Raw genomic sequence first — 13,003 nt, forward strand, 5'->3', positions numbered from 1 at the left:
ATCCTTAGAGAAATGACTGGTTTCAGAGTTGGAAAGGGGAAGGTTAAAATAAGCCTTGAACTTGTTATGTCAGAAATTGAAGAAGTGCTAAAAGAAAAACAAAGACAAAACACTCCCCCCCCTCAAAAAAAAAAGTCCAAGATATGTCAAAAGGTTACAGAATTTAACTAAAGATAATACTGATTAAATCTAGGATGACTGAATCATGAAAATAAGAATGGTAGGGTCTGAGAAATAGTACAGCGGGTAGGGTACGTGACTTGCATACCATGAGAGCATTACTAGTTAGGTGTAGTCCCCCCCAAAATAAAACAAAGAATGATAATAAATTATAAATCATTCGAGGAGTTCTTTTGTTATAAAGGATAATAAAGCCTGAGGAAGGACAGGATTATAAGAGACCAAAGCAACAAGGACATCACTGGATCATTTGACAGTATTGAAGTAAGTGCTTGTACCATTATTGAAGTTCCTGAAGTTGCTAACATAATGTGAATATTTAATTAAATTCCTTATTTTTAGGATATAGACTTTGAATTACCGAGAAATGCTGAGCAATGATAAATTTTTATATACTGATAAGTGTGTGTGTGTGTGTGTGCAAGGACATGTGTGTAGTGCATGTGCATACACATTCACTCTTATGAATCCAAAGGATAAGACAAACTGAAGCAGAGTAAACAACTGAAGAATTAAGGTAAAGATTACCCAGGGTTTCTTTATACTATTCTTCAAGCATTTCTTTTAGCTTGGAATCATTCCAAACAGAAAATTTGTAAAAGACTCCTGTTTGGCGTGCACAAAAATATGAAGGCAAATTGACTTCTGAAAGCAGAAAGTATGATAATGTCAATATTTTTGAAGGACTGTCATATGGAAGATGAATTAAGACTTTGAATTTGGTTAATCTTATTTGTGTCAGCCTGCTTAATGTAATAGCATTAGAGCACATACATTCAAGAGTTCATGACTAGAATGAGAGGTAGCAGTTCTTTAAGCTTTATGGAGTCTTCAGGATCAGTAAAGAGAAGCATATAGTTTCATAACTCAAAGACTTCATTAAACAGAGGAAATGAGTAAAAGGGATTGCAGAAATATGGGAACTGGTGGGAACTTGAGAGCTATGTCTGTCTTCTTTGAAGACTTTCCAATGCAATTGAAGATAAAAAAAAGACTGTGCAGTAATCCAGGGTGCTGGGTCTGGCCTGGTTGTGGCCGTGACAATTGTGACCCTCCTCATTTCTTCCAGGTGACAAAACAGACTCCAAGAATTATATAGCAACATGTGTAAGATAATAAAAGGTGTAATGTGTATATGTATCAAAACCACACTGTTTTTAATGAAAGAAATTAATATCCACACATTGGTACTTATGTACAATTTTGGGTAATATATAATTTTAAGCTGTTTACAAATAATATGTAATGCTTCAAATATTACATAATGTTGATAATACATTTCTAGCAGAAATAAATATATTGCACTTAAAAAGAACTTCATTAGATGTTATTTCATAGTATTAGGCTTTCTTTTCTCATAAAACATTTCCCATGCCCTTCCCCCCACCCACACCTCACACACTCCATTACAGTGACTGTTCTCACACAATTAATTCATTAAGCAAATAAACACAGCAAACAATAGAACTGTGACAGAGTCTACTACAAAGGTTGTATCCATCCAATTTTATCTTATAAGAAATTTTAAAAAAAAAACTTCCTTTAGGTTTTAGAAAATAGGAAAAAAAAACTCAACTTAATATAGTATTTTAATGTACCAGAAGTAAAATACAACTGTATATTTTTTGTCCACGTGTTATTATTTTCCAAAAGCTTCTAATTTCTTTATTATTAAGGAAAGGGATTCAAATTGAAGAAAAGACAGAGGAAAAAGAACTAGAAAATACATATGGGTTATTAAACCTGTCAATTATTTATAAATGAACTTTTTCAGATTTAAACATGCTGAAGAAGTATCGAAATATTTTGCAAATGTCATGGAAAGTTATCTTAAAATATTTTTTATGGTTTCCTAGTTTTCAGAATTTGTAACCTTTCCTTTGATTTGCTTACAAAAAAACCATATATTCTGGATTGATATATATTTTTAAAAACCCATCTTTCACCCTAGTCTAGCTTCCTCAAGGAAAATCTTTTCTACCCAGTGCTTTATTTCTGTCCAGTACACATTTAGGGTATATTACATTTTGTTGGTAATAATATTAAAACTTGAGATACTATACATTTCATATACAACAGTGAAAATCATTTCACTAACTTAGTCAATGGGAAATTTAGTAAAATGGTGTTTTTCTTGTGATAGGTGAACCTGCACAGTTCAAAACTGGGTTTTTATTGTTCTGTTTTTGAACTTTAATTTCTTTGGTATGGCTAAATTTGGTGTTATATAATAGAGGTGGTAAGGTCATTGGACCCATTTTATTTTAGCTCATTTCCTCAACATAACTCAGCTTACATGGAAGAAGACAGTCTGAAAAGCCAGTGTGGAATTTCAAAATGGGATAAATAGACAAGCAGTTTGGAATGGGCATGCTTTCCTTCTAAGAACACTGTATGGAAGGCTGCTAGAGGGCTGCGTTTTCTTTTGGGTGACCTGGGCTGTGGTTGGCTGAGGGTAATGTCAGAGACAAGAGGGGAATGCTGTACCCCAGAATCCTGTGGAACTGTGGCCAACCCAGAATTTTCAGTGATGATGAATCATCAACTTCTGACCATCTCCCATTCTGTGCCCACCTACTGGGAAAAGATGCAGGCCTTGCAAAAACAAACGCTGTTATAAAGTCAAAAGGCCAGCAAGGCAATACACATTAATGGAGACCTTGTTAGCTAACAATCTGTGGTGTGTTAGAAACAAGCCGCACAGCTTTATCTTTATGCGGCTAAGAGCAATGGGGAAAATTTACTAAATAAGCACAGGAAATACTTGAGCTTTGAATTATTGACAAATGCTTTAAAAACACATTATAAATGTAGAGCCTACCAAGTTACAAATCAGTGGTTTCGGGTCAGATTCAGCATTCCTAAAGGGTCTCCTCAAGTCCTGCTTCTGTGTGCAAGTCAACTGTGGACTGTGATGTAATTGGGGAAACCCTGAATTCATCTCAAATATGCTGTTACTCAAGCTCTTGAATGCCCTGCTAATTAACTGATTCTTAAAATGACTTTTATAGAATAAACTTTAGAATTTTTATTCTTCCTGATATCAAATGTTAGAATAAATAGCCAGAATAGTTCAAAAGGGCCCATGAAGGTAAGGATCTGTCCTGCTCCCACTGCCCCAGAGGTTCTGGTTGGGTAAGTCATATTTCACTTAGGCTGCTTTTCTTGGTTCAAGTAACACTAACTTCAAATATATATACAACTCGGATTTTCAGGAGTGACATTATAAAGGTATGCTTTGATATTTCAATCTGATTTTCTCTAAGTTCTCTATTTTTAGTCTTATTGCTCAGAATTGCAAAACAAAGTATGAAATCGGGAAATGCTGATGCAAAAGCATATTTAAGAAAAACATACAAACCTACTTTGAGGCACACAGATCAGGGAAAATGTCAAAATAATCCTTCCATTCTTGTTGAAGAGAAAACTTGGACATGGATTCACTTTATTAGAATGATAATTTACCAGGATATGGGGTTATTTTCTTAAGATAGCATTACTTTTGTTATTTCTGCTTTAATTTTTATTAAAAATGGAACTCTGGAAAACAGGCCAACTATAAAAGTATTAAACTCCTATGCTGTTATGGATAATTACGTTAAACATTAGTTTTTTTTTTTAAAATAGTTGCACATATGTCAAACTACTAGTTGAAAACAAACTACTTGCCAAGTACTATAGTGTAACATGCAAGAAGTTAGAAATTAATCTGCAGTGTCTGCCGTAAGACTTTGAGATGTTTGATTAATGCGGTCCATGCTTCCCTGTAAGTAAACCCTGGGATACAACAAACACAAGTGCAAAAACCCAGCAATAGCAATACACAGACAAGGTATGCTAGTACACAGGGTGAAAATACCCAGAAAGGCAATATTTGGAAAACTCTACCATTAGAACAATCAAGTAAAACCTTGCCAGAGACTGATGTGATAAGTACACTGTTTATACTCTCAAGTACCACTACTCAAAACAGCAGTATTAGCTGTCTCTCAGTCACAGATTCCATACTCCTATAGTCAGACAAGAGTAAAATGAGTATTACTTGTAAACATGAAAATAAGTATTTTGAAGATTTTTGTAAAGAAGACAGGTTAAGTCCTATAGCTAGAATATACTGTATCTAAAACTGAAGGACTATAAATTCTATTACCTGTCATAAAAGAAATGAACTATAGAGAATATCAGATGGACTAATTTGGCCATAAATGCTAAGATATGAAAATAACAAAGACTCTGTACACTAAAATATAATCTACTGGTATCATAAACACTAGAAGACAAGATTTAAAAATAAGGGGGATAAATGCTTCACACTGAATCAGAAACACTGCCTGTGCTTCAGTCAGGGACACACTGAGTCAGCATACAATTTCATATTATGGACCTAGTAAAGGAGTTGCTAAGTGTGAGACAAGATGACAAAATATCAGATATAAGGATTGATAAATCCTCACAAGCACAGGTTAAAGGGTAGCTGAAAGGGCATGTCTGAAGGACACTCACAAATCCTTATCTAATAACAAAGCAGACATGTGAAACGGAAATTTGGTCTACTGCATTTTAAGGTTCACCAAGTTTTCCAAAGCTGACATAAAATTAAAGAGACCTGTAGTCCCCATGGCAAAAAGAATCCTGTCAGAGTAGAGCAAAACCTTTTTATCACAGCTATAAGTGAAAGCAAGTCTAATGTTTTCTAATGTGTCACTGTGTAGAAATTTTAATGTTCTTAGTGAATAGTTAGTCATGTTTTTAAAACGCAGCTCAGGAAAATAAAACCTTTGTAACACAAACAGCCTCTTGTTTCAAAATTGTGTATGGAAGATTTTCCCTTTTATAAAGAGCAGGTAATTGCTAGAAAGAAAGGAAGGATTAAAAGAGATGAAATTGTGGGGGGGAAACGCTTTTCATGTACTGGTCCATCTATACCAGAACAAGAACTTTGTGAGGTCATCACCATCCATCACTCCACAAAACAGAATGCATCAACATAATCTCATCTCCTTCCCCATCAAACGAACACAAAGGAAAACTCAACATGCTTAAGCTACAGCACTACAAATAATCTCTCTATCGGTTCTCACTTCTACAAAGAGAAACGTATCTAAGTTAGATACTATGCTTATGTTATACAGTATTACCTCTTGGAAATTGTTTTAACCTGTGGAAAGCAGAAAGAAAACCTATACATGTTGATTTTATACAGTACTGCATCAACACAGCATTTGAAACTAAGAATAATGCACCTTAAAATTCATCTGGTTTGTTGTTATTCACTTTAGGGTAAAACAGATAGTCTAGTTGCATGACTTATGCTGGCTGAGAACTTGACAAAGATTCTCAAGCACAAGAGCTATCCCACTGCTCCAGATGAATCCTGGTCCATGGCGCAAACTTCAGGAATAGATTTTATTGTGAGTCCAGCTCTCCTCTGAATAAGTCCTATGTCATTAGAGAGCTCCTGCTCCAATAGCCCAGACCCCACCCACCCCGCCTTCTCCAATATTTCCATCCTTATCTGCACATTCTGTATCTGGATTTCTCCTGCTTTCAGAAGAGTCATACGAACGGTGTCATCACAGCAGAGGAATGGCGCAGTCCCTGGATAGCAGCATAGGGGCCCTGCTGGAAGTAGTGATGGTATCTGGGCATGTGGAAGGAGGGGAATGTGGGGCCACTCCCCTGCATGGAGCTGGCAATGGCTGATGGGGTCAAAGGCATCCCAAGTCGGCTGTATGGTGGCAGAGAACCCTGGATGGGGTGAGGAATGGGAGTTGCTATGGATGCTGTGCTGGTGCCGAGAGCAGTCAGGGATTGTGGGTGCTGAAATCCAGGGAAACTAGAAGATGATGATACCCAGGAGCTTAGAGATAGGTTATCAGACGTGGTGAAGGCTGATCCTATAAGGAGAAACAACTCATTATACTAGAGACTCTTTTTCAAGGAGCAAATCAAGAGTTAAATCACTTTTGAAGATTCTTTTATATTCACATATATATGCATGCACGTGTATATGTTTAATACACATTTATAGGTCTGCAATTTTATTTATTTATTTTTTAATAGGTCTTCAATTTTAGAAGACAAACAAATCAACCCTGAGGTAAACCAACCCTTCAGGGGAAACAGATACACACCTATAGAAGAATTTCCAAATGTAAAATTGCCTAACTCATTCAACAGCCTACATGTTCCCACAGAGTGACCAAAACGCCAATACCATGCTAATGGTAAAGACATAACTTCCTCAAAAGAAACTCCAGACAGCTTGTATCATGTTCTCTGTTCTCTTTTCTCAGGAACATCCCCTGGTGTTCAGGGAACCATGTGTGGAGCCACAGGCTGAACCGAGTTTGGCACAGTGCAAGTGCCTTGCTCCTCTCCTACCTCTCCAACTTCTTACTCTGATCATTATTATTAAGTATTTAAAAAGCTGCAAGGCCAAATTTTTCTTACATCACAGTATCCAAATGTTTAGATGAGTATGAACATGGATATTTCTGATTGCAGAAGCACTAGGAACCTGCTGGGACTTCACTAGGAGAGGTCCTGTGTTTGGCCCATGATATTCTTCCACTATATGGACATAAGTCATATCAGGACATCTACCCCATGTGAACAGCCCTGTTCCTAGGGTTGGTCACTGTGGGTTCCTTTTCCCAGAAGTCAGGGACGAAGGTCCCTCAGAAAGCCCTGTACCAGGAGTATCTTTGTTCTGCCCAGCTCAGCACTGTGGCCACTCCTCTACACTGTTCATCTATAGGAGACCTCTCTTTTCCTATTAGTGTTTTCCATTGCCTTCCTTAGATAAGCGGAATAGCTCTATTTCCTGATTTCCAGACTATAAAACCGAGGTTTAGAAAGGTAAGGGACTTTCCCCAGAGTCCAAGAGTTCTGTGGTTGTTGTAGACCTTGGGTTGGTGACTTGTGAGACTTGCTATATTTTTTTTATTAGCAAACAGAAATCATACAAAATCTACAGCAGCATGATCACTTGAGACACAAAAGCAAAATATAGAGTTGGGTGGCCATCAGCTCCCCCACATCCTACCCAGAAACTACTGAAATATTTCAGCCAGTCTGCCTGGAAGCAGTGTCGCCTACCCACCTTCCTTGTCCTCGGGTGCCCCGCTCTCAGTTACTGCACACTTGGAAGGTGCCTTACCTCGATTTTGTGCCACCTGGCCTTCATCTCCCAGCACATCTTCCTCTCCTCCGTAGGTACGGATGGGTGAACGGGCATAGGAATGCTTCTGAATCAGGCTCTCCACACTCTCCCTATCAAGACAGTGAGATACAGGCTGAGTAAACGCAGAAATTGAGCAAAAATGGAGATTAGTTTCTGGGCTGGAGAGACAGTACAGTGGGGAAGGTGCTTGCTTTGCATATGCCACTAGGAGTTGACCCAAAACCCAAAAAAAAAAACCAGACAATTTACTAACCAGAAAATTTTCTCAGTCAGAAAATCAAAAGCAAACCAAAAAACCACCCACCCATTCAAGGACAGATTGATTTGGTCTGCTAACTCTTCAGAATCGTGATCTCAGGGATAAAAATACAATAAAATAGCATAGGATGGAGACATTCACCTAAATGAGAGAACAGAGAGCTCTGGAACCTCTCCACAGGAGCAGAGTTCTGGTATGTGGAAGAGAATGCTTAGATGTACTAGGAAGTTATGAACCTTCTCCTTGACTGTGGTAATCAAAAATGCAGCCAATAGGAACTGCACTGGTTTGACCACTGATGAAGTGTTGCCAGTAGGTTTAAAATATCATTAATTGTCAAGAATTACACTAATAAATCTAGTGCATGCATAGTGCAAATGACAATATGGATAGTTTAGATCATGACAATTTTGAAATTAAGACTAAAAAGGACAGAGTCAGCAAGTATTAATTTGATTAGTAGTACATAAAACACAACTTATTTTAAATCATTGTCCTGTATTCTGTGACTTTGTGAGATATACTGATTTATTCTTTTAGGCAACTTCAATGAGATTTTTATTTTCTATAAAGATAATTAAAATATTTGTGACCCTAGGTAGTTTTACTTCTTTCTTTCCAATCAAAATAAATAGCTCTATTTTCCTGATTTCCAAAATATAAAGCTGAGGTTCAGAAAGATAAGGGATTTTCCCCAGAGTTTTCTTTACTTTTCTAGTTTTCTTCTAGTCTGCTAATCTGTTCAATGTTACTGACGGAATTTAAAATGTTAGAAATATTTAAATTGTGAAACAAAAACACAATTCACTGTTTTACAAGCCAGAGATTCAATTACACACAATTTTGCTCAGAATTTTTTTTATTCACTTTCATGATGAATGTTGGAGAATAATTTCTTTTCTTTTTCATGTATTCTCTAGTTTTAGTATCAAGGGGATGTTTGAATAGAAATGTTATTAATCCCTTGAATGAAGCCGTCTAGGCTGGAGTTTTCCTTGTGAAATGGTCTAAAAGTATAATCCCAAAGCTATCTGGTATCTTTTGTATTGAATACATTTGGGGGAGGAGATTTAAATGTGCTGTGCTCAGAATTTACTCCTGTCTCTATGTTCAGGGATTACTCCTAGAGGTGTCTGGGGGACCAAACCCTGGTCAATTCTGAGCAAGACAGCATTCTACCTACTGTACTATCTCTCCAGACCTTTATTCAATAAATTCTTAGTGTGAATACATTTAATACAACTGTCTATTTAATTTAAATTGTTAAGACTATAATAAGCCTGAGTATTAAATACAATATTCCTTTAGCGTCCTTCCTTTGGCTCCTATAGTATCTATAGTGCATTCCTGGTAACAGTAATCAGTACTTTTTATCCTTTACACATCACCAGCCTTAGATAGTGTCTATTTTATTAATCCTCCCTTCTTTTAGTTCCACTGATTTTTGTCTATTATTTTTCCTGTTGTCTGGAGGAATGATTTCTACTCTAATATTTCTTATCTGCTTCTATTAACTTACGGTTTTATTTGCTCTTATTTTCCTATTTCTGAGATGGAATATGAGATCACCAACTTTAGATTTTTCTTTATTTCTAAAAATAGGGATAAGTACTAAAAAAAAAACCTTAAGGTACAGCAATATTCTGCAAGTTTTTTCGCTGTATTTTCATTAAGTTCAACATTAAAAATTTTTTCTTGTTAAGATCTTTCTTGCACCCTGAGGTATTCAGTCTCCAAGTATTTGGGAACCTTTCAGATAGCTTCCTGTTAATTTTCTGATATAATGCCATTGTGGCTAGAGAATAAAGTTCTCTAAGTTGAATGTCTTTGACTTTACTGTGATGGTCAATTTTAGTACACATTATGTGTGCATTTGAAGCAAAAGTATATTCTGCAGACATTGGTTGAAGCATATTGTAAACTTCAATTGGATCAAGTTGGTTGATAGTGTTGCTCTCTCAGTGAGTGAGATAAATTTCCAAATAGAAATTCACTACTATTAATACTATTTGAGAATTCTCTAGCTCTAATATTCTCTTGTGATTTTAGTATTGTTTTAGCTTTCATAGTATGTATTTTCAATATATCACAAATCACTTTTAAGTGCTAATGTTCAAATATAGTGTCTGACACAATAATTTCTGAATTCTTCCTTATGACCTTTATGACGTACTAATATTTTATCATTATAATAAACCCCACACAGCTTTCTTACTGTTCTTTTATTAAGCAGTTGTTATATATTTGAAGCATAAAAAATACATCTACCCAATCTTGCAGTTAACACCTATGTTGCTCTTTACTCTCTCTGTAGATCCAGGTTGACTTAATCACTTAATCACTTAACTTCCCGTTAGTCGTCGATTTGCTCAAGTGGGCGCCAGTAACGTCTCCATTTGTCCCTTTCGCGTGCTAGTGTAGCCCAATGGCATCTGTTCGCTCCGGGAACATGAAGGGCCTCAAACCGATCGTTCATGATCTTGACGAAGAAGTCTGACCATCTGGTAGGTGGGCGGCCACGCGGTCTTTTGACATCCCGTGGAATCCAGTCGGTAACAGCTCTAGTCCAGCGGTCATCTTTAAATCTCATTACGTGACCAGCCCATCTGATTTTCGACACCTTGGCAAATGAGACAGCGTCCCTGATTCTTGATCGTCGACGGATGTCAGAACTCCGGATTCTTTCTCTCATTTGAGTGAAACGTGATATTCCAAGCATAGCTCTTTCTATTCTTCTTCGGGAGACCTGAAGAGCGTTCTCATCTTGTTTGCATAGGGCCCAGGTCTCTGAGGCATATGTTAATGCAGGAAGAATAGTGGAATCAAAGAGATGTGCCCGGAGCCAGAGGTTCTTCCTCCTCTTAGCTATTTCTTCGACGTTCTTGAAGGCGTTCCAAGCCGCTCTCTTCCTTCTGCGCAGCTCGGGTGCCAGGTCATTTGTCATGTTGACCTCTCAACCTAGGTACACATAGCTGTTGCATTCGGAGATGGTCGTTCCGTTGAGAGCGAATGGGGCGTCAGGAACGAGGCTGTTTCTCATAAACATTGTCTTCGTAAGATTCAGCTGTAGTCCTACCTTTCCACACTCACGGTCAAAGTCGGCCAGCATTTGTGCCACTCGGCTGATGTTTGGTGTTATTAAAACAATGTCATCAGCAAAGCGGAGGTGGTGTAGTTGACGACCATCTATCTTCACTCCCATTCCTTCCCATTCCAGTCGTCGCATGATGGTCTCGAGGGTGGCACTGAAGAGTTTTGGTGAAATGGTATCACCCTGCCACACCCCTCTCTTGACATCAACGATCACTTCTTTGTAGAATGATGAGATCCTGGTAGTGAATCCGCAATACAGCTCATGGAGGATCCTGATGTATTGGGCTTGAATGCCCTGATTGGCTAGGGCTTCAATGACCGCTTCCGTCTCAACAGAATCAAAGGCCTTCTTTAAATCAATGAACGTTAAACAGAGTGGCATCTTGAACTCCTGAGAAACCTCAATGAGCTTGGTTATCATGTGGATATGGTCGATGGTGCTGAATCCTTTGCGGAACCCGGCTTGCTCGCATGGTTGTCCTTCATCTAGTGTTCTGCCAATCCTATTTAGGATGACTCGAGTGAACAACTTGTAGATGACAGACAATAGGCAGATCGGGCGATAGTTGCCAATGTCATGGATGTCTCCCTTCTTGAACATTAGTACAGTCCTGCTGGTTTTCCACTGGGACGGAACCTTGCATTCAGACAGGTAGCGAGTGAAGAGCCGAGCCAGTGTATTGATGAGTACTGACGGCAGGTTCTTCAGGTGTTCAGGTCTGACCTTGTCTGGGCCGGGTGCTGTTTGTTTCTTTACCGACGAAATGGCGTGTCGGATTTCGGAAGGGAGAACGTTGGGAACGACATATCCATCCTGTGGAATTTGGTATGTCGGCAAGTGGACATGGCTATCGAAGAGATTTGAGTAGAAGTCATGGATAATCTTCTCCATTGCCGTTCTGGAGGATGTGATGGATCCATCAGGACGTCGGAGGGCAGTCATCTTGGTCTTGTAGTTGGGGAAGGACAGGCGGGAGTTACAAATACTTTTCCCGGCTTCTGCCGCATCTACCAGTAAGTACTTCTGCTCTTCTCTCTTTGAGGTCTTCCTTGATCGCATCTCTGCACTGCTTTGCGAGCTTGGACATTAGCTTGCTGTTGCCTGAGGCATGCGCCAAACCACGCTGGAGAATTAGCTCAAGAGTTTTCGAAGATAGGCGATTTTTTGTGGCTATCTCTCTCTTGGCATTCTTCACACATTCATGGAGGTGCTGAACCAGTCGATCATATTCCTCGTCAATGTTGTCAACAATGGCATATTCCCATGTTGCCGCAATAGTACCAATGAGTTCCCAGTTGGTGGTCATTCTGAGAGTTCTCTTTTTGAACTTTGAAGCCCTTTCTCCCCGCTCTGTGAAGTAGAATTTTGCACAAAGGAGACGGTGTCCGATCCCGTTCGAAATTTTGGGACAACAGCGCCATCAGTCAGGCAAAACCGTCGATTGAATATGATATGGTCTATTTCATTGTGGAATCGTCCACCGGGAGACTCCCATGTCCATCGTTTAGATTCTGCCTTCTGGAACTGTGAGTTACCATGAATGGTCGTGGTCGACATGATGAACTCAGACAGTCTCTCACCCTGTTCGTTCCATTCTAGGCCATGGGTCCCGATGTGAAGTTCTTCAGCTGATCTTCTCGGTCCTATCTTGGCATTAAAATCACCCACAATGATCTTGTAGAAGGTGTGGTCTTCTTTATAAAACTTCTCTAGCTCCATGTAGAACTTCTCAATTTCTCTTTCATCATAATGCGATTTTGGTGCATAGACAACAAAGATAGAAACTGCAGGCAGTGAGCCACATCCATTCAAATGTAAACGTCCAATTCGGGTTGTTAGGCATTCGAATGAATCAATGCTCTTGGCCAAGTTTGTGTTGACAAGGACACTGACGCCTCCAACACCTCTTTTATCGCATGTTCCAAGGAACAATTCTTCTCCAGTGTCGAAAACGGCATGGTGATATTCGTGCCTTCTTGTCTCAGTTAGACCAATGATGCTGTACTTGATCATTCACGCTTGTACCATCAGGTCCTCGATGGATGCATCTGATGCTAGCATACGTGCATTGAAAGTACAGACGATCATTTTTGTCTTCCTTCGTTGTGGCAGCCTAGGTCGGCCTTGAGATTTTGTCGGCCTCTCCTTTTTCATCCTTCTCAGTGCTGCCATGTTGGTGAAGCCTTCAGGGTCAGGTGAATGAGACCAGTTGTAGTTACTGGTTTTGGCATATCGAATACACAACGGATAGCTTGCCAGGCTCTTCCATGCAGGCGGAATACTC

General features: G+C 38.9%; 1 protein-coding gene across 1 annotated transcript in view; it reads right to left on the minus strand.

Moving 5' to 3' along the window:
* Window positions 1-5,702: 5,702 nt before the first annotated feature.
* The window catches only part of TBX20 (T-box transcription factor 20), a 53,923-nt gene continuing 46,622 nt past the window's right edge, over window positions 5,703-13,003 (minus strand). The window contains exons 7-8 of the mRNA XM_056118229.1: window positions 7,343-7,455; window positions 5,703-6,077 (exon numbers count right to left, since the gene is read on the minus strand). Coding sequence (XP_055974204.1) covers window positions 5,737-6,077; window positions 7,343-7,455 — 454 coding nt within the window. The 3' untranslated portion in view covers window positions 5,703-5,736. The remainder of the gene's footprint in view (window positions 6,078-7,342; window positions 7,456-13,003) is intronic.

This window comes from Sorex fumeus, unplaced genomic scaffold, assembly GCF_029834395.1.
Source record: "Sorex fumeus unplaced genomic scaffold, SorFum_2.1 ptg000037l, whole genome shotgun sequence".
Classification (NCBI taxonomy): Eukaryota; Metazoa; Chordata; class Mammalia; order Eulipotyphla; family Soricidae; genus Sorex; species Sorex fumeus.